The sequence below is a fragment of the Pleurodeles waltl genome, chromosome 4_2 (assembly GCF_031143425.1).
Source record: "Pleurodeles waltl isolate 20211129_DDA chromosome 4_2, aPleWal1.hap1.20221129, whole genome shotgun sequence".
NCBI classification, from domain to species: Eukaryota; Metazoa; Chordata; class Amphibia; order Caudata; family Salamandridae; genus Pleurodeles; species Pleurodeles waltl.
In genome coordinates, this window is record NC_090443.1 from 806,346,356 (window position 1) to 806,369,395 (window position 23,040).

Genomic DNA, 23,040 nt, shown 5'->3' on the forward strand with positions numbered 1-23,040 from the left:
CCAAGATGGCTGCCATCACTTCCTGGTTGATGCAGTGGCAGCCAATCAGATATCATCATGAGATCTGTTCTTAGGCTCCATCCAGATATACAAATTTGTTTTTCTTTAAATATCTCAACAACTACTGAACGGATTTACACCAAATAACAAGCATTTGCAATGTAATAGGTCTTGCGTTTTCTCGAGTTAGAGCTAAATGCATTGTAAATTCAGAATTGGACTTTTCTTGCCACATACATTGTCTCATTATTTCATCTTTTTCTGACATGTTTTGGTGGTCACTGGCAGCTACTGATATCAGATATCACAAGCTCTTGAGGAGAGATTGCACTATCTCACGTTGTGGAAACATCTGAACACAAAATGGAAAATAAGGCTGGAAAATAATTTTATTTTTATTTTAACAGAATGAAAAATCTTGCAAGCATTCTTGCCTTGCATTTCAACAAGCAGAGCCGCCTGAGAAGATTTATGGCCCAAATAAAGGAGATAAGCAATGCCCTATGTGCAATGTCGATGGGCTGGCAGTGAGGGGCCCTGGAGAGAGAGACTTAAGATGCGATGTGAAGCTAAACAAGTTTCACATAATTACTTCTAGATGTAGCTACATTCTACCAGAAAGTGCATAATGTGGCTTTCGTGAGCAGTGAGCTAAACGACCGCGTGTTTCTTTTGTAAAATAATCTTATTTTAGGAGCCAGTGGTAAACCAGGACAGCACACGAATAAAGCCAAAACAAAATGTCAGGGACATGGGAGGAGAGGAATGCTGCAATAAAACGCAGGTAGCTAACAGCCTAAAACACTCAGTGAAAGGGGAGCACCAAAGAAATAACAAAAATAGTCTGTCACAGCAACAGATAATGAACCCACAGTGGAGTAATACAGTAGTTGGTCACTGCTCTGAAACCGAAAAAGGAGGGAGAAAAAGGCAGAACTGAAAACTAGGGAGCAAGAATTTTTAAACGATACTGCAACCAACAAATGAAATTGCTTTAAGCCATAAGAAGTATAAATGAAGATGAGCGCTTACGCCCGACCTAAAAAGGGTGCCTTTTGGACCAAGAGCTACCTTTCTGCCACATCTGGTGTAATTCCGTTCAGCGGTTCAGGCTGAAGTTGTGTCTAAAATAGCTATGGAAATTAACAAAGCAAATGCACTTTTTTTTTTGCCCCTGAAGCCCCGCCTCCTTTTCTCGGCTCCCTCTTGACAGGTCACCCTGAAACTTTCCATGCATAACAAGACCATTTTGGAAATTTCATGAAGATTCGTCAATAGCGCCAAAAACGCTCTTTCCAGGGAAACTAGGTCTCAACTATAACTACCTAATATTTTATATATCACAATTACAAAACTGAAAAGAATTGGTATAACTGTTCCAAGTACACCTACCAGCTTGCCACCGTTAGTAAAATTACAATATATGTTTTCTTTATTGCAAACATGTGGCTGCCATGTTTAGGATAGCACATACAACAGGAGATACCTATAAACACAGAAGGGGCCAGGGTAATACTTGCATTTATAAACAATGCCCCAGAGAGTACCATTTATAAAAAATTTATCATACAATTCTTGAAATCAATGTACTGACAATACAAATGAATTGTACAGAGAGATATGGCCAAAAACAATTTGATTTCTGCATCCAATTGTCAGTATGAATAAGGTAAAAGATCAAAAGTTCATATAGGCGTCTTTTTCGCCCAGAGAACTGTCAACGGTGGTTTGACCTTCCACTATTTAACAGATCATCATCAGGACAAAAGTGTAGCACAAAAAGATGGTTTGCTGAACATACAGGCAGCAGTTAGACTTTTGGTGCTCCTCTTTTGATCCGTTACTTGTATTCATATTTTCTTTTTTCGTTGTTATATTTTCCACACAAAGTTCAAGAGCACTGTGTGTTCATATTGCACACTGATCACTCCTTTTCCAATTTATGTGTGATGCTGCTGCTAAATGACACACTCTGGGACACTGTTGTTAGATGCCCCCAAGTTTAGGAAGCAGCATGTATTGTTTAATTTTTTTCTAAATATATACTTGAAATAGAAAATACATTTAAAACAACCACTTGCAAAGTCAATTGGTCTTTCTTGTGTGATGGTAATTTCTTTTTTTCTGGCACGCATTGCACAAATCAGTAGACAGATTGCTGCCTTATGCTCACAATGAAAATGTAAAAGGTTTTTTAAAAACTGATGTGGCCCTTTCACTAGTAATACTTTTAAAATAGCAACCCTGGCAGTTGTGCCATGCATTTTGTTTTTCGTGAAGTAGACAAGAATAAAACACCACGAAATGGAGCACTAACACTGAAGGCTGCTACAAAGTTACAATGTCACTTAAACACTTTGCAACAGCTACTTTAAAATGAGGGGAGAGACACTGAATCACCATTTAACTGCGTACCTAGGGTGCAGGGAAAATAAATACTTAGTAGTTTAAGTTAATACAAAAAAATAACCAAAATAAATCAGACTTTGAACCAGGTAGGACACTGAAGAGATGGAACTATTTTTCAGTGCATGTAGACAATATGCACAGGCTTTGTGCAGTCAATCCAAGTGACTGAAATAAATGGGCTAAGTGGGAAGACCCACTGTCCTATGCTGTGGTGGCTGGAAGCAAAATGTGAATGAAAATTTAACAGACCAATGGATGAAGTCGGCTGACAAAAAGCCATTATGGATGCATATTATTTATGATATATAAAAAAAAGAAGGTCTGGCAGGACAAATAAAGCTGCCTCAAGTGCTATAATTTATACACATGTCACATTTCTAACTAAAAAAAACAAGGATTAAAGTGAGGAGAGCTTTGGTTAGAAAAGGTTAGCATACCTCAATGTAGGGGAATAAAAATTGAGAAATTGATATACATGTATAAAATGTGCCGTCGTTTCTAAGAATAAGAACCCAAAAAACACCAGGTTAGGTTTAGGAGCACACTTCATAACTTGTGCAACAGCCACACAAACTATAACTCAGGCACAGTGCTGATGACCTCACTTTTAACTAAACAGATGCAATTATGAATTACACACGTCAGAACATATCAGTTCTCATTACTGTTACAAGTGTGTATGTAGTCTCATTAACTGGCTTGATTATGTGTTTTTGTTTAATTACATTTCGCTTTTAGGTGTTGTTACTTGCTTTTATAAATACTGTGAGGTCATAAGCTATACATTTGGTGGGAAAGTTGGGGTTACATGGCCTTTGTGTGAGTTATGGAGTGTGCTCCTATCTATAATCTATCAAATGTATTAGATTTTCAGTTTCAATTCATTACCACAAGTGCACCTTAAATGGGGCTATGTGTAGATGAGTTTCTGAGTTTTTTTTGTTCCTGTAACATCCAAAGGTTTCCCACACTCAACCCATTCATTGTGCATGTCTTTCAATCGTATGCAGCTGGGTATTGGTCACAAGGCCTGGCCTGTGACCAGGTCCTTTGCCTATCTTTCCGTGGGCAGTTGGGTGTTGGAAACAGGACTCAGCCTCTGGCCAGGCACTGTGCCCAACTTGCTGTGGCGATTCCACCTTCCCCCACCTTTAGCCGTATGCTGCAGAGAGTTGCGACAGGGTAGGACCTCTGGCCAGGACCTGCATCTAACACTCCATAGACAGCCAACATCCACGCAGGACTTGGCCTGTAGGTCCTGCGCTCGAACCATCACATGTGGCCCAACTCGGATATGCACACTCATGGCCTGGCTTCTGCACCTGACACTCAGTGGGTGGATATACCCCACAGTGTGCAGCCTTCAACCATGCACAGTGGGAACTGGCCACAAGGCCAGGCCCTGCACCCAACACTCAATGGGCAGCCAGCACTTGCTACATCAACGCCCTGCTGACATCCTGCTGGGTATGGTCAACCCCCATGTGTGGTCGCTGAAAACGTGTTGAACCAGTTGTTAGTATAAGTCATTATTGGAAGTGTGCCTATTCTGAACCTTAAGTACAATGATATTTTTTTTATCTCTGGCAATAACTGACCCAAGTACTGTTAATACATAACAGAAGGTTGAATTTTCTGAAATTGTGCCATTATTGTGCTGCCTTGCTGTGCGTTCTTATGGGTCCACTATTTTCCCTTAATTATTTGCACACCTGAGGTCATCAATAATTGATGATTAGTCCAGAATTCTGCACAGCCTAAAGAAAGATCATGTTTAAGCACACCATACGAGTGCTTGTGTTTTCAGTTTGTCCCCATATCATCCTGCATATAGCTTCTATTCCCTACCACACACTCCTCTTCCATGTTGCTTCTTTTCCCACCCACCTCTCTACACTACTGTATTATACACCACTCTATGACACTGCACGCTGCGCCACTTCACAAAATGCTACTTTAAGCCACCCAAAGCCACTCTACTTTACGCTAAACCAGTCCTCTCCACCCCACTTCAGTCTATCCCTCTTCACTCTACACTGCTGTACAACATGGCTAAACCACATTGGCAAAGCCAATCCATCTCAGGTAGCCCAGTGCTTGTTTTGAGTACCACTGCAGCTAAGCAAACCAACTCAAGTTCATCAAGGGTTTATGAGGCATCTCTTATGGCGCTGAAAGTTTAAGGAGTGCAGTGCTGTTTCTACATGCAAAAGGATAAGCAAACAAGAAAATGTGTTAAAGACGGGGCCCGACAGCCAAATCTTAATCAGTGGTCCACAAGTAATTAATGAAAACGCGTAAAACCGGTGTTGCCACCTCTCAAATGTCAATCTGTGTTAGGAACGCAAATACATATTACACAATTTGAACTCCACTAAAGTTCGCTGAGGAGCTCGTGTTTAGTACTCATTACAGGGCAAAGAGCAGCGTGGGCACAGCAAGTGCTGAGTGAGCTCGTTTCACCGAAACCCTGCTGCTGAGGAATGCGTGAGGTGTTTCCCTGCAGCCAGAGAGGAGGAGGGGCGAGGAAATGAAATCGGAGCAGCCGCTGCAGGAGTGCACTAACGCTCACTGAGCACCCCCTTAAACTGAGCACAAGGGCACACGATTAGACATACCATCCTCAACTTATTGGCGTACATAGCTATCCAACCTATTGGGGCGAAGAGGTTCCTTCTCAGCTAAAAGCGTGGCTGTTTATCTACTTGTAAAATCCATGTACTCCTCTCACCGCTGCCAGGCTAGGCCACATGCAATTAATGGTGAAAATTACCGTGGTTGTTTCTACAAGGAATTTAGATTTTACTCCGGGGATTCTAACAAAAGAGCATGCAGTTTCGAACCATTCTATAAAAAGGGAAGGAAGGGCTTAGTTGGCAAGCGACTGTAACAAGCATGCGCTGCCAACCCCTGTGCTGGCAGGCACCACACACCCCAACGCTGTGAACTCGCAGGTTGCATTTTTTTTTTTTACATTTGGAGCGACTCCCGAAAGGTCCCCTACCCGCTGGCCCCTCAGTCAGTGGGGGTTGACTCACATTGACTAGCACACAGTGCAGGTCCGCCCCGGGCTCTTCTGTGCCGGGCCCGCCCAGGATGGCTCCCAGCCGACCCACGTTGCCCACTCGCAGGATGTTGATGTCATTCTCACAGCAGAAGGCCTGGATCAGGGTGAAATGTATTTGCAGAGCCACGTCTTGGTCATCTTCTTCGTCAGCAGCCAGCAAACAAAGCACGACGTTATCGGGATCCCTGGAAGGGGGAGAAAGGGTTTTTATTTTTAGAATCGCTGACGTACGCCCAAGGCTCCTCAAACAACCGCAATAAAAGTAGTTTACTAAAAACACACAGCGCTTGCGTGCGTGCACCTGGCAGGAAGCTGCGCCCAGCCTCCCACGGCTTTAGAAAGCACGCTAACTGCAGACCTGCTCCTTAGTAAAGGATCCACATGAAGGCGGGGTGAGGAAAGTGCCCCCGAGGCCGATAGGGCCGGACTAGTCCTGTTATGCAAGTTGGTGCTTCTAAGAGGTCGGTAAGGATGGGGCAGTGCCAGTCACCTGCCAGGCAGCACGTGGAAGCATGGGGGATGACTGACTATGCCTCGCTTGCCCGGCCCCTGTCGAAAGTTCCAACTTTCCCTTCTATCACATTGCCTGGCGTGCTGGACTGTTTCAACCCTGACCGTTCAGAGGTCCATGCCTATCCCATAGACCTGTGTGGCCTATCCAGGGGTGTAGCTAGGCCAATAAGATTAGGAGAGTGTGAGCTTCAGATTTTCCGACAATTACGCTGGCATATAATGTAAAACTGCACTGCACAAGAGTGGAGTATGAGAGGAGCTCAAGGGGCAGCGGAAAGGGAGAGGAGTGCAGTTGGTATGGCTACTAAGAGAGGGAAATCACAGTATTTTGTAAACTTGCCAATATTTTTGAAGACTTTCAAAATAGAGAAAGGGAGAGAGTTTGCACGCATTTTTCTCTGTGTGTATGTACACATTCCTGGTGAATCGGGCGGAAAAGAGGAACAAACCACAGACGCTCGTTGTAAGGGATAAAAGGCTGCTTTAATAGAACAGGTCTGGTACAAAACAATAACCTTGGCTTTTGCCTCACAAAACTACAAACCTCACTATACAATATTTCTCTCCTAACCCCTCCCCCACCCTCTAAACTTTCCACTCCCCAAATCACCCCTTGAACAATCCCTTCCCCATCTGTCCTGCTGCCCACCTTCTGCAGTTACCCTTGCCTTTCCTCCCTTGTGCCCCTCGCTAAAACCTCCCTGCCCTCAAATCTTTGGCATTATCCCCTTCCTCCCCCAAAGCCTTTTTGTGTAAATCCCCTGCCCCACCAGACCTGCCTACCAGCGGCATGAACTAAACTAACCAAAATACTCAAATACCAATAAATAACACCACACATCATGAAGAAACCTGTCCTATTATAGCCTAATTAAGCTACACCAAACAAAACTTTCTTACCCAAAGAAATAAAACCACCCTTTCCTACAAAAGAGACTCAAACTCGAACAAAATCAAAACTACTAATTAAAGGGAGGGCGGGTGGGTCCAAAAAAACAGTACTGCCTCCTGGGTGTGTACAACGGCCAAAAGAGGCCGCCCACATCCAGCCCACCCCTTATATACCCACCTCAAAGACCCATCCTGTCAGATCACCCAATGGTGCCCGATCTCTCTGTGGCCCTTTCCATCCGCCCGATAAGCCTGGGGGAAGACCGGGTTAAACCTCGGCTCCCCCCCAAGCCCCCAATCTGACATACACCATACCATACCAGACTAAAAGCACCTGTACCCAACTATTTATCAGAAAATCAATTCATTGGGGGGGGAGGTTAATACCCCATCCGAAGTTACATCCCTGGGCCCATCAATAACTCTGCATTGCGCCCTATACGCTTTTTGCGGAAACGTATGGAAATGTCAAGTGTTCATAAATTCTGCCTGGCGTGTGACTACCTCAGACTCATGAGGCTCTGAAAAACGCAACCATGTCCGAAAATATACAAATGCCCCTACAGACCAATTGGCGTTCCACTGCCTTTCTTAGACACATTAGCTTTGGAGGCATACGCCTGCCTGGTGATCAGCCAAAGGTGTTATTTCCCGTTTGTCTTCACACTGATTTTTTGTTATAACCCCGTCTGCCCACCTGAGGCTCATGCCTCTATAAAAATCTTGCAGTGTCCACAAAGTCCAGTCAGGGATTTGACAGACTACGCTAGCTCTACTGGTTTTACAGAGGCACCAGCCTATCTGAAAACCTTCACGTTGCAGGGAAGGCAGGCTAGGCATTGCATGAGGGTCTTTATGACCCTGGGAGATACACACCCATTACATACACAAAACACAAAGCATGACTAATGCCAATGTATTTAAGACACACCCACAAAACACCAAGAAAAAAAAAGGATGCTAACACTAACCGCTAAGTAACATGCTAGGTAAATACCTTTTAAAGAAAATGTGTTTGTTTGGTTGGTTACATGCATGACAGCGGCCATAACTAAATACACATCTGCACGTAAGGGAATCACAACTGTTCTCTTGCTCAGAAGAGCTCTAACTCATAGAATTAATATAATGGAATTTATTATTTTCTTTAAAAAATAAAAAAACGACGGGCAGTTTTTTATTGTATACTGTTAGTGGCGTTACGTTTGCAATAGGCACAGCACATCAGCAGACTGATAACTACACGTTGTGCACAAACGATGCCTGTCAATTCTCCCACGTTTTCTGTATTTTTGTTAGCCTTTTTTTCTTAAAACATCACGATTTGTTAACTATCCACTTAATCGAAATGGCTGTCCCTTAATGGATTTCACTGGGGATAATGAAAACTTTCTGCAGACCTTGTGTTGTTTCCACAAATTGTCTGAGTCACATCTGAGTGAGTGCCCATAATAAGCATGAGACCAATTCTACTTCAACAGAAGGTAAAGTACCTCATTTGGGATCTAACACAGCGTTATATGTGTCTACCTGTGTGTATAAAGAAAAATGCACCTTGCCTTTATGTCATTTCAAACATTAGCTATGTTAAAAAGAACACATGGTACTAGCGCTGCCATGACGCACGGTTTTTCATGGAGTATCTCAAAACAGTAGCCTGTCACTAATGACATAAAGCAAACCCTAGGGAAATAGAGAAGGTAACAAGATGCCCTGGTCTATGCCCAACATATTCATGTGCGGAGGATGACTAATCACAAGTCCATAAAACAAAGATGGAACTCAATGGAAAAAGCAAAAAAACGGGTTCTAGTACATACACATTCAAAACTTTGGCAGCCTCAAGAACTCCAACGGTGATGTTCCTCTGCACTACAGCTTTGCTGAGAACTTCTTCCAAGGCACTTCCCACCACTTCCATCCTGTTAAAACAAAGAAAATGGTTAGCACAGATAAATAACAAGAGTGTATTTTATGCCGTCCCTTATGTACGGCTATTAAATTCCCACGGGCCTACACTCTTGTGCCGGCGATACTACGACCAGATAAATGCACTGGATATAACAGTAAAAACAAAAATAGGCGTAAGCGAAACCTTCTTGGTAATAACTAAAAACTCTGCTTCTGTGATACCAAGGTAAGGCCCTGCATTGAAGACACCAGAACTACACAGACAAAAAAACACTGCACTGGGTAGATAGACACCAGGGCCAAATACATTTAAATAACTATGGGACGAGAACTGAACCTTAAACTTGGCCGCTGGGGTTACCAGGAGGACAAACAGGGCATACTAGAACTAAACACATTTAAAAAATCTGCATTGGGAATAAAAACTATGTATTGTTGGTTCTGGGGTTAAACACTTTACACCTGGAATACCAGGATTAAAATAAAAAAATCTACCTCTGGAATACACAAACCAAACATTCACCATTGGGGAAACCAGGATTTAACGCTGCATGGGTACCGAGACTACGAACTCTGCATTAGGGATACCGGACGTAAACAGAAGAAAACCTCTGCACTTGGCATAACATAACTAATATGTCTGCCTCCAGTATACGAGGACTACAAATAAATACCGTCATAAACGCTAAAAAGCTGCACCGGGGAAGGGGGAAGAGGGATGGGGGGGGGGGGGTTGAACTTGAAACTCTCAATCAAGCGCTAAAACTTTGTTTGGAGTACACAGGATAACAAATAAATAAATAAAAAGTTATACAGGGGCTAAATAACCCGTGTTTGAAATCTCCCATAAAAAATACTGCAACAGTTAAGTCTAGTACTCAGTGCCCACCCCTATAACGCACGCCATCTAACGAAACCATTAACTGTTCTAAAAATCGCCCCATTTGTTAACAGGCGAGACAAAAATGCCTTTTTGTGCATACTGAGATTACATCTTGCCACAATTGCGAAACCACGGCTAAAGTCTCTAATTTTCAGTTACTGGACCTAAACACTCATCCTTGGAATCAACATTGGGTACTTTTTTTTTTTTTTTTTAAACAACTCGTGCCCACATTGATTCCAAGAATAAAAATCTCTCTAACGGTGGTTCGAGTATTCATTATATAAACGAAAGCCAATACTCCTGTGCAGTCCTAAACAGATTCATGCCTTGCAGCACTGCCGGGGGCAGGAACCTTACGATGACTGGACATGCCCCAGGCGTGACCTCTGCTGGTAAGCGGGCTGTGCTTTCCGTGCTCACGCATTAAACATGACGGCTTTACCCAGAAATGTAGTCAGCGCAAAGGAGCCACCGACTGCTAAACACATAATGTCGAAGACTTAACGGTGCAAAGTGGGGCTCGGCATAGATGCACTTGCAACGCATCCCGCACCGTCCCCCCACCCCGAAAGCATAGGTTCGTGCCTACGCACAATGTGGCAGCGAGAAGCCACTGGACAGTTACAGATACTGTAATGCACGCCCATGCGTCTCACCCTCTAGTGATATTTAATTCCTGCATTCTACAATAGGCAGATGGAAACAAAGCTACCAAAAAAAAACAGGAATCCCATTGCACAGCATGCCCTCTCCAGACCCCAGTTCAAGACATGCGCAATGTGACCTCAGAATGCTACAAAGCGACTGCTAAACGTACACTACAAGTATGTCAGTGAACGTGGTGTATTCTCGGGGCCTTAATCAAACTCGATATAAAAGTGTACTCTGATGACCGTCTAAATTGCGCACACAGTGAATCCTCTCACAACCTACCACGCGAGAGTCGGTGCATTCACGCAGCCCTATAACCCTACATCAGGTGGGTCTGTGTTGAGGCAGTATCCGCGCAGTAATGAAAGTGAAAGCACAACCATCCTTGCGTCCCTTCGGTAGTCTATTTACAGCCATGGAAACGAAAGATCTGCGCCAAATGCATAAAGTATCTGCACACAGAGCTCGATAATTAAACAGAGCTCGATAATTAGCCGTCTCTCATGCATGGGTGCGCTCGTCTTGAAAGACTGCAAGCGAAAGCATGCAAGTCTCCCCTCAGCCTCGAGCGCATACAATGTGTCCGCAGATTTCGGTGCAGTTTCCTCACAGTCTCGGGGCTGCGCGGTCGTCTGAAAACCTTGGGTGCAAACTGTCCCCTCACAGCCCTGGATGGGCCTCATAATTACTAAGGGGGCGCGCAGCCTCGTCGCTGAGATCCCTTCACAGCCACGGGTGCACTTCGTGTGCTCACAGCCTTATTTACTGCCACGGATGAACTCGGACTCCTTACAGCCATTGGTGCACAGACTCCTCACCGCCATGGGTGCGCACAATCCCCTCACCGCCATGGGTGCACACGGTCTCCTCACAGCCATGGGTGCGCACAATCCCCTCACCGCCATGGGTGCACACGGTCTCCTCACAGCCATGGGTGCACACGATCCCCTCACAGCCATGGGTGCACACGATCCCCTCACAGCCATGGGTGCACACGGTCTCCTCACAGCAATGGGTGCACACGATCCCCTCACAGCCATGGGTGCACACGGTCTCCTCACAGCCATGGGTGCACACGATCCCCTCACAGCCATGGGTGCACACGATCCCCTCACAGCCATGGGTGCACACGATCCCCTCACAGCCATGGGTGCACACGGTCCCCTCACAGCCATGGGTGCACACGGTCCCCTCACAGCCATGGGTGCACACTATCCCCTCACAGCCATGGGTGCACACGATCCCCTCACAGCCATGGGTGCACACGATCCCCTCACAGCCATGGGTGCACACGATCCCCTCACAGCCATGGGTGCACACGATCCCCTCACAGCCATGGGTGCACACGATCCCCTCACAGCAATGGGTGCACACGATCCCCTCACAGCAATGGGTGCACACGATCCCCTCACAGCAATGGGTGCACACGATCCCCTCACAGCAATGGGTGCACACGATCCCCTCACAGCCATGGGTGCACACGATCCCCTCACAGCCATGGGTGCACACGATCCCCTCACAGCCATGGGTGCACACGATCCCCTCACAGCCATGGGTGCACACGATCCCCTCACAGCAATGGGTGCACACGATCCCCTCACAGCAATGGGTGCACACGATCCCCTCACAGCCATGGGTGCACACGATCCCCTCACAGCCATGGGTGCACACGACCCCCTCACAGCCATGGGTGCACACGATCCCCTCACAGCAATGAGCGCACGCAGTCCCCTCACAGCAATGAGCGCACGCAGTCCCCTCACAGCCTTGGATGTACACAGCCCACTCCTTTGCACACGATCACCTCAAATCCGTTGGCGCACTTGATCCTCTCACAACTGTGGGTGCAGTCTCCTCACGGCCATATGTGCACAGTCTCCTCACAGGCACAGCCCTGCGTGCATAATTTCCTCACAGTCCTGAGTGTACAGTCCGCTCACAGCCTTCGATTCACACCTCCTTCACGTTGCAATCTGATGCACACAGCCTCCTCTGAGAGACACCAGAGTACAAAGGCTCTCCTTGTAGCCCTAGATCCGCGATCGCTTCAATGCCCCGGATGCCTTTCCTCGCAGCTCTCTGATGCACAATGTATCCCTCAGGGTTGTGCATCAGTCAAACGCACTGATCAGGACTTACCTCCCCATAGCTTGCTCCGCTGTCAGCTCCTCTAGAGTCATACTCCGCATCGGGGCTCTGCACTCCAGCGGCTCTTCTTCGGGTGACCTGAAAGGGTGGCACGACCTGGAGGAGGCAGTAGCACGGCAGACTGAGCCGCAGCCGCCTCCCTCAGCACTACCCCGTTTCCACCTCAAAGTGCATCGTTGTGCTCCTACCGGCAGAAACAGCCAACTGCCGCCTGCCTTATTTACATACCGACATTCCATTGGCTCCTGCAAAGTCGGCTTTCAATTTCACCCCTCCGACTCTTTAGAGGGTGAAAGCTCAGTGATCGGGATTAGCCAGCAGTCAACTACCCGGCTTGCCAACGCTAATTAATTATGTGGCCATCTTGAAACACATGCACATGCCCTTCAGAGATTCGGCGACGCTAGATACACAGCTGAGTACTTTAACATAAGTCTGGAGCACGCTATATATTATGCAATTTCAATGCATTTACTAAGCATCGTTAGGTTTGTAAAGGCTTTCTGTACGTTACATTACAATTTAAGTTGGCAATTCATGCACAAAACCATGCCCATTATTTTAGCTTCTAAATCTAAAACGTGTTTGATTTCCATGCGGCCTTTGCTTTGTGCTGCAGCTTTTTCTTACAAGCTCACATACGTATAGCTAGCGGCACCAAACAACGCTTCCGGTTTTGTTAGTGCAGTGAGATCCTGCTTAAAACTGCGTCCGCTTTCTGTTTCGACGTACAGATGCGGTCTGCGGGGTATTAAGGAGGTCAGCCACTTTCTCCCGCCCCTTTCCTCCCTAGGCCAAGGTGTTACTTTAAACGTTGGTTTAGTGGTGGTAGGGGCAGAGATGCTATGTTTGTACATAGTTTAAGAGCGAGTATTTCGTTTCAAAGGTTGGTCGAGTGATAAGTGATAGTAAAGCGCTGACTGATAGCTTTCTCAAGAAATGACGCGTATGTAAATGGCATTAAAAACGACAGGCAACGGTAGCTTTTTGATTCGAACCGCTTGGAACGCTGAGCACGTGGAATGTATGACGCGCGAGAGGACGGCTGTGACGCTTTTGGAGAAGCTCGCGCAGCTCATATGGCTGCAGGAGACAATAGCTGAAAGCTGGGTGGGGGGCCTCCGAAGCCCCCTGAATCCAATAGATCTTCCCTGGCTGGCGGGAGGGCATTGTTTCGAGATTACATAGATAAAACGTCGTGTTGCGGGCACTTTTACATTCAAATGCTTGCCATGGCCTTGTTTTCAATAGGGATGCAATGGTCTAAAATAATGTTTTTTTGTTGGCATGGCGGCATAGTTATCCAGATACTGGTGGCATTAAATTGGTAAAGAAGGAGACGGATGTCTTTGGGAACACCCTTTTCCCCTCTCCTAGATTCTCAGGAATTATACTGAACATATATTATATGCAGAGTGTGAATGCCCGTAGAAAATATTGATTTAGCGCCACTGAAATGGAAGGACAGCAATGCTCAAGATTTCGTGGAAAGAAGTGGAATTTATTATTGTTTTTGTTCTGCCAAAACTGTTGTTAGCTTTTGAAAACAAATAATCGGTAGCAGTATAAATGTCTCCACATAATGCAATTGCAAAACTGGTTGTGGTGGTTAGCACCCTTTACTGGAATTTAGAAAAGGTGCTTCTTTGAATAGTAAACCGACCAAGCCAATACCTGTGTTAATTTAAGTACCATAACAGTGAGGGTCTAGAATTGAGCAGTTCCTACGTGATGACACATATAAAGTTACACATCAGACGTACTTGATACAGTAGTCTTTGATCCGGAGTAACAGTGTAAACATGTTGGAATAAACAAAGCGTAGTGTCATAATCCTAGACAAAGTAAAGTTTGGAAGAGGTATGATATAAACTAGTTGTGGTTTGTCACTTTAATCTTTGGAACATTCACACTTGTTTTGCTGAGATTGCTTAGTGGATGTTCTGGCTCTTCAGTTATTGCTGAAACTGGAGGAATCAGAGAGACAATGTGTGCTTTCAACTCTTCGCTGGAATACATTTGTTTAATCTTCCTTGCTGCTGTGCTCTTCTCCTTTCATCACTTAGAGGACTGTAGCGTCCTCCACAGCCTTGGTAATCGTAAGTGACTAGACCACGCCTAGAGCTGGTCTTACATGTCTTTATAGCTCTGCGTGTCACTGCGAACTCAACTAAACATGAAATCTATTTACCATGTTCAAACATTAAGGTCAGTTCTACAATCCATCAGGAATGAAAAGGGTCTCATAATCACTAACTCGAGACACTACACCCCCCCTTGTTAAGTAAAAGACACAATCTTTTTACAGATATATATTACAACTCCTCTATGAGTTGTTGTGGAGCGCTGACTAAACGCCAAGATTGTGTCTTCTGCAGATGTGAAAGAGAAGAGGAACGTCTGCGACTGGCACAGGTGATGTAGAGAAAAAGTGCAGTCAAGGGGCTCGCTACAGTCTCATTGAACCAGTCCCATCTCTGACATCAGGAGCTGGCGAATGATGAGGCAAATACCTGAAGTGCAAAGAATCTTGCAAAATGTTCTTTCTAGGACAGTGAGCAATCACCTTGTGTCCTTTGCTAGTTACAGCTTCAAAGAGTTTAGCATCAAAGGGTGCATCCAGTTTGCATTTTCCCTGTTGTTGCACCTATACTCGATTTCCTTCATTCAAAACAATGTTCTTGGCATATCAACGCTTGTCAGCATATGCTTTCATCTTTTGTTGATGACACAAGTCTGTTCGAAGTTCTCTATCTGTTGTAGATCTTTTGTTGGCCAATTGTGGTAACTTGGTCATCATGGCTCTCCCGAATATCTGGCAGGACTTTCACCTGTCGTTGAATGAGGAGTCGACTGATAAGCTCGAAGAGTAGAACGGAGAGCTGACTTCAGGACAAGCTTCTCTAATTTAGCACGCTGGACAGTCTTTTTGAGTGTACTCGAAGGTGCGCCAAAGGCAAACTCGTCTGCGCTCGTCCTTGGCTGGACGGCGCCAGGAGCCCTGGCTCTTCGCACTCATACAGATACTCACCCGCACATCTCCATGCTCTAGATCCCAGAGGCAACAACAGCTGCTGGCTCGTATCACCGCGCTCCACAGCCGGACCATTCACCTGCATCCACTTCCGGTACTCCTCACCCCATGACCGACTGCCATCATAGCTACCAATGCCTCACCATCCCCTGCTGACTGAGATCCCACTTCCCCTTGAACAACTCAGATATCTCCTGCTCAACACCAGATTACTCTGCAAACGCGCAACCGAAGTCTAGGACACCATCTCTACCCTCGCCCCTGATGTAACCGTCATCACAGAGACCTGGCTCACCCTGCATCAGCTCCTGACATTGCCATGGCAACACCCACCGGGTACAAAATTAAACACCAGGACCTCAACAACAGACACGGAGACAGCATTGCCATCATACCCAAGGAATCAATCATCTGCTTCATCACCAACAATGAAAAACCACGCTGATCATGGAACACATGAGCATCCCGCTCCACACCGATGACAACACCACCATCAAAGGCACACTCACCTGCAGACCACTGGGACCACGCACTGGTCTCATCAATGCCACTGTTAAATTCATCACCACACTCGCCATGAATCTGAGCACTAAGTCTTCTTGGAAGGCCTCAATGCCCACCTGGACGACTCCACTGACTTCAACTCCACAGACCCCCTAAAAAGATTAGACAACATCTGCCTCAGGCAGCAGGTACAGACCCCACACCCAAAGCTGGACACATGCTGGACCCCATCTTCGCATCCAGCAACAACCAGATACAACCACACCTCAGAACTCACCTGGTTGGACCACTCATCGTTCACTTCATCCATGCCATATTTCCCCACACCGTTCCCAACCGCCACAGTGCCCCCTTCCGCAGCTAGACTAAGGTCACTCAGCAACAATGGACCGACTCCCTGAACACCACACAGCCCAACTTCACCACCAACCTGGATCAGGCAGTACAGAACTTCCAATGACTCGATTACCAACGCCACCAACTGAGTCGCTCTAACCAAACCACCCAAATCACACAGCCCCTCCAAACAAGCCAGCTGGTACACCCCCAGCAGAACTCAGCACATCAAAACACAGGTGCAAACAACTGGAAAGAAGATGGCACACTAGCAGGAACCACACCGACTGAGCCACCTCCAGATCAGCCCTCAACGACTACCACCACCACCAAATCAGAAACACAAAAGAGGAGGCCTTAACCCACCAGATCAAGGCTAGCTCCAACCAAACCAAGGAACGCTTCACCATCTGACCTGTCTGTCGGCCACTGAACACCCTATCCCCTCCTCGCAGGAACTCTGCGATGCCCTCATCGACCACTTCCACAACAAGATAGAAACCATCTATAGAAACTTCGATCCCCAGCCCTCCAACCTCCTCAGCATCCCATCAACCACCACCGCTGACCACCCGCTCACTGCATGGGAACAACTCAGCACAATGAACCCAACCACACTTATGAACTCCATCCATTCTGGAGCACTCACCGATTCCTGCCCCCACCGACTTTTGAACCTCGGAAGAGATGAGATCACCCGCCAGCTCATCACCATCCTCAGCGCCTCATTAACCACAGCCATCTTTCCGATGCCTGGAAACACACAGAGATCAGATCCCTCCTCAAGAAACCCTCCTGAAACACTAGCGAGCTGCAGAATTGCTGTCCAATCTCTCTGCTCCCGTCCCCTGCCAAAGTCCTGGAGAAGGCCATCAACCTCAAACTCACCAAGGACCTGGAGAAAAACAACCAACTGGACCCATCCCAATCAGGCTTCAAACCAATCATAGCACAGATACAGCTCGGATCACTGCAACAAACAACATCTGCACCCTACTCGACAGAGGAGAATCAGCCCCCCTGATCTTGCTCGACCTCTCCGCAGCCTGTGACACCCTCTCCCACCACACACTCATCAATCGACTACGCCACATTGGGATCACAAGCACTGTGCTCAGATTGATGGCATCCTTTCTTACAGGGCGCACCCAGATAGTCGGCCTCCCCCTTCACCTCATGAGGCAAGCACATCATCTGCAACATCCCCCAAAGCTCATCCCTCAGCCCAACTCTCTTCAATGTCTACATGACACCACCGGCAAACATAATTAGATCACATGACATCAACATCATCTCCTGTGCTGACGACATGCAGCTCGCTCTCTCAGCAGACCCCACCCCGATGAAGATCAACTTCCACAACTGTATCAAGAACGTATCAGCCTGGATGAGTGACAGCTGCCTGAGGCTACACACGGACAAGACTGAAGTTCTAATCTTCAGCAGACACACAGCCCTCTAGAATGACTCTTAGCAGCTGTCTGAACTCAGACCCACCCCCATGCTGACGGATCATGCCCACAACCTCTGCACCACCCTCAACAGCAAACTCTCCATTAAACAGCAGGTCAATGCCGTCTCCTCACCCTGCTTCCACACACTCCGCATGCTCTGCAAAATTTTCAAATGGCCTTCCATCTGCAGCAGGAAGACAGTGATGCCAGCCCTAATTATCAGCCGACTGGACTACGGCAACGCATTGTATGTAGGCACCAACACCAAACTCATGCAAAGACTCCAGATGATCTAGAACGCAGCTGGTAGATTGATCCTCAACCTGCCCAAGGAATCACACATCACCCAGCACCTGAAGGACTGCCACTGGCTCTTGATTCAGAAGAGATGCAACTTCAAACTCCTAACTCATGCCTACAAAGCTCTCCACGACCAAGGACCCGCCTATCTGAACCACTGCCTGCACTTCCACCATCCTCCCAGGAACCTCCACTCCACACACCATGCCCTCACACAAATACCTCGCAAGCACCGCAGCCGCTCTGCAAGATTCTCCTACTTCACCACCAGAGCCTGGAACACCCTCCGCCTCCGCACCATACCCTTGCTGACCCACAGCAGAAAAAGGGCTTAAGCCCTGGCTCTTCGACTAATACTGGCAGCAAGCACCTGGATATCCTCTCGGGTGACAAGCCACACCTTACAAATACGACTTGAATGATTGTTTATAAAGCGTTCAACAACACAATTTACTTGTGGCCAAAGAGGTGTGCTTTTCTGATGCTTCACATTGAGATGATCAAGAAAGTCTCTGAATTCTCAAATTTTGAAAGGCAGGCCATTGTCAAACCTAAAAATTGAAGGAACACCCCATATTACAAAACTGCCATCAAACTTCTCGATGACTGTTTCTTGAGTAATGGATGAGAATTTCTACTAGTGGAAAACAGGAGTATGCATCAATAATCACCATCAGGTGAGGTCCATTGTCAAGAGGACCAAATAAATCAACAGTGATTCTCTTCCATACATGTTATGGTAAATCTAACATGTCCAAGGTGTGTTGAGTGATTTTGGGAAACAAGCATTTGCACAAATAATAGACTTTCAACACCCTTTCAACTCTCTCATCAAGATGAGGAAACCAAATTCAGTCTCATAGAGTTCGTTTAGTGGCAACAATTCCACAGTGTCCTTTATATGCCACGTCAGTTACTTGTCAAAGATTCTCCTGTGTGACAATTCTCGAACCTCGTAAGTCAATACCTTATTGAGTAACGGACATTTCCTCTTTCACATTTTTGAACTTCTGATATTCACTGTGTTGTGGGAGGTCAGATGTGCTGTTTCCAGGATTGATGTGCAATAATGTATTTTTAGGGTCAACATGTTACTATCTTTACTCATTGCAGTATTAATTTGTTCCAAATAAATAATGGTGGGGCTACTGAATTTTACAGTGAAGTTAATGTAGGCTTCAACAGCTTTGGAAGAGGTACCATGACACTGTACTGGCAGTCGTGAAAAGTAGGCAGTAGGGTTCTGATCTTTCCCTGGGCAGTGCACAGTAGTGGAGTCATACATATTTCTGTAGTCGCAAACCCCAGCATTCAATTCTAGGAGGATTCTTGGCTTTTGGATTGCCAAAGATGGTAAGCAATGCTTGATGATCGGCCACAAGGGTGAAAGGCTTTCCATATAAGAAGATGTGGAAATGTTAACAAGCCCACCCCACTGCTAAACTTTCTTTCTCAGGTCGGGAATAGGCATGTTCAGTTTGTGACAAACTTCTGCTTGCATATACCACAATATGCCTTCGAGCATTTAAGTGTCCACTGTGTTGAGGAAGGTTTGGGCTCAACCCAACAGGGCTTGCATCAACAACAACCCCCATATGAAAATTTGGATCAAAATAGGCCACTTAAGTGGGGTTCTCAATTGCGTTCTTGATTTTCTTAAATCTCTGTTCGCATTCGTGTGACCAGTAAAATGAAGAATTTCTTTTTGTTAAGTCTCTTAAGGGAGTACTTACTGTGGCAAAGTCACATATGTATCTGGAACCGAAACTGGCCATGCCAAGGGGTGAACGTAACATGGTAACATCTTGTGGGGGATTGGTGGCTGACAAAGCTTATACTTTAGCTGGATCTGGCATCATACCCCCATCAGAAAGGATATGGCCAAAGAGTCTGAGCTTTGTTTTGTGAAACTCCCATTTCTCAGCATTCAGATTTAAACCTGCATCAGCAAGTAAACAATACACTTGTGTAAGAGCTTTACAATGTTCCTTTTGGGTAGCTCTGTAAACCAATATGTCATCACTGTAATTGAAAGCATTCATAACAGGTTGTATGATACGTCGACGATGTCCCGATAATGTCCTGCAGCTGATGACACACCAAAACGTAAATGTTTATATCTTAACAGATCAATATGTGTAGAAAAGGTGGTAATGTACGTGCAATTTTCTTTGAGTTCCATTTGATGATATCCTTTGTTCAGGTAAAAGCGAGGTAAGACTTTAGCACTGTTTAGCTGTGTGATCATGTCGGCAATATGCTAACCGGGTTGCCTTTTCTCTTTTAATTGCCTTGTTAGCTTGATGCATATCAGCACATGCCTACAGCTCGTTTACTGTCTTTTTTGGGCAATAGCACTGTGGGCGAAACCTGCAGAGTTGGACCAGTAGATTGCTCAGTCATATCATGTTTTAGTAATGTCCTAAACTCTTTTTAAACAACTTCTTGTAGATGGAATGGAATTTGTTTATGTCTTTGAGCAACAGGACAAACATCCTCATTGATATGCAGTTTCACTTTCATAGTCTTAGGAGTTCCCAATCCATGAAACAGCAACAGGAACTGAGGTAAACATCAACATGGCACATTCGTCTACCTTACTGTCATTTGACAATGAAACTGAAGAACTGTTGGATGAAGATTTAGATGACAATCAAGTTCGTTTAGTGCCAATTTGCCTCAGCTGATGTTGCTTCTTGTCTTTGTGGGCGTGCGTTGAGTGTCGCTTCTGGAACCTTCAGACATCCATTTTGTTTTCTTGTCGTGATGCACTTAGCTTTTCCTTCGTTCTGCAAACCGTTATGAAATGGTTCTCCTTACCACATCCTTTGCATACTTGTCCAGTGGCAGGACATTTAGATTTGTGAAGAAAGAAAGCCACGTGTGGAGCACAGTTTCTTTTTCTTTAAAGTTGTCACTTTGTGTTCTCCAGCTTTGTGTTTCTGCTTACTTTTCATGTTCATGACTAATTTATTCTGGGCACTTTGGCCTTCATGTCAGCAGCTTGTCGATCAGCACGTTCCTCAGCTGTGGCAGCCATGAGAACTTGCTCCAGACTAAAGGTTTCTCTTAGCATTCGTTGTCTGAATGAATCTGACGGACATCCGTCAGTAATTCAAAGACATATGTCTTCTTCATCATTGAATTTATTGAGCTTACAGTCTTTGACAGGTGCATCAAGTCGCTTAACAAAATTGTCGATTGTTCCAAAAACGTAATGTCCTTCCTGACTGAAAATATATCTTTTGTAATCAACATTTGGCATTGGATTGAACTTGAGATTTAGCGCTTCTTTGATTTGACAGTATGTGACTTCAGTTCGCAACAGTTTCTTTATTACCTCTTTTTCAGCTTGACCAGCAAGATTTTTGAGGTATTTGACAATCTTTTTGTTGTCTGTTTCTTCAAGTGCATTGATGAGATCATCAAACATTTCTATCCAGGCAGTCAATCTGTCCGCAATATTTTGCATGTTTAGTTGTATCAGAGGGAGGCAGTCGTTTTAGGAACATGGCAGCATCATAACCTGTGGAACTTTCTGCTGTCGAGAGCAGTGCTTGCTCTGGCAGCATCTGCTGTCCACTTGTGCTGGCACCTTTGCAAAGACTAGCTGCATGCTACTACCTGAGTCGTCGCGCCCGCTCTCTGTCTGTGAGGCGATGTCTTCTTCTTTGGTAGTGAATAGCGACTTTGTTTCTTGCACGGGTTCTTCACCCTTCTCGCCTCTCTGCATTGTATTTTTTTTTTTTTTGCCTTTAGTGTTTCTATGTACCTGGTTGTCACTGCTTTTTGCGTTGTTGTGCTGGTTGATTCATAGCTTAGTGTTGCAAAGTGGCGCTGTACCTCATTCACTGCCTTACTAGCAAGTTTCTCACCAGCAATGCATAATCTTCTCAATGAGGCTTTCATTATCTTCAAAAGCATCACAATGGCTGGAGTGGCGCTTTAACTCCACATACGCCAAACATCAATCTTCAGTTCGACTGAGGCACATGTGGCACACACGAGCAGTTTGCTGGACCACGGCAAACACCGCACTGTCAATCTTCAGGTTACGTATCCCCTATCTCGTCTCCAGTTGTAGCGTCCTCCCTAGCCTGGGTAAATGACTTCGCCACACACAGAGCTTGATCTTACACATCTTTACTGCTCTGCGTGTAATTGCAGATTCAACATTCTAAATCTGTTCACCACATCCGAACAATTACTTCACAGTTCTACAGAGTCCATCAGGACCCAAAAGGGCCATGTCATCACTAACCCACAGAACACTACAGGCACTACCTAATCTGGCAATGGAATTGTGATACTTTTATGAAAGCTTAATTTATTCAAAGATGTATGTGGCGATAAAAGGGTATAAAATCCCAGGATGTAGGGACCAGGAACGGAACACCCAGTCTCATTGGTTGAAATGCCATTTTGCAGGTTGCATCACTATAAAAATAGTTTAGCAAAAGTAATGGAAATCTCCCCCACTAATGTGACAGGAGGTTTGGATTCTGTTAAAGACATGGATGTGAAGATTCTAACATATCTTCTTTATTGGCAAAACCCTAGCTGCAATGTATAAACCAAATACATTAACTCAGATGAATAAAATATTTATACAGAGTATAGAAACAGAGGTCCAGTGTGCTGATGACCTCATGCCCATGCTCCACTAATCAGTGTCCATAGTGTAGTATAATCATCTCTGCAGGACAGCACACTTATTCTTTGCAATATAAGTACAAAAAGTAGAAACACATACGAAATGCAAACATACACAATTGTCTTGTCACATTTTGAACCACAAAGTTGGAAATCTCCAGCCTTGAAATTGAAATAATGGAGACAAAGAATGATTCTCTTCCCAGAGGAATGTATTGAAGTTAAAAAGTACTAACAATAATAATTGCTGGGAGAGGTGGGAGGTGTAATCTTTACCTCCTAC

The 23,040-nt window shown here is 45.5% G+C and overlaps 1 protein-coding gene across 2 annotated transcripts in view; it reads right to left on the reverse strand.

The window, feature by feature from the left end:
- Positions 1–12,672, reverse strand: part of GADD45A (growth arrest and DNA damage inducible alpha) — a 36,654-nt gene extending 23,982 nt beyond the window's left edge. Inside the window, exons 1-3 of one of the 2 annotated variants that reach the window (XM_069232466.1) lie at positions 12,468–12,672; positions 8,701–8,802; positions 5,448–5,661 (exon numbers count right to left, since the gene is read on the reverse strand). In XM_069232466.1, coding sequence (XP_069088567.1) covers positions 5,448–5,661; positions 8,701–8,802; positions 12,468–12,517 — 366 coding nt within the window. In that variant the 5' untranslated portion in view covers positions 12,518–12,672. Of the gene's footprint in view, positions 1–5,447; positions 5,662–8,700; positions 8,803–12,132; positions 12,154–12,467 lie in introns of those variants that run through there. The other variant, XM_069232467.1, reaches the window with a different exon arrangement.
- Positions 12,673–23,040: the final 10,368 nt, after the last annotated feature.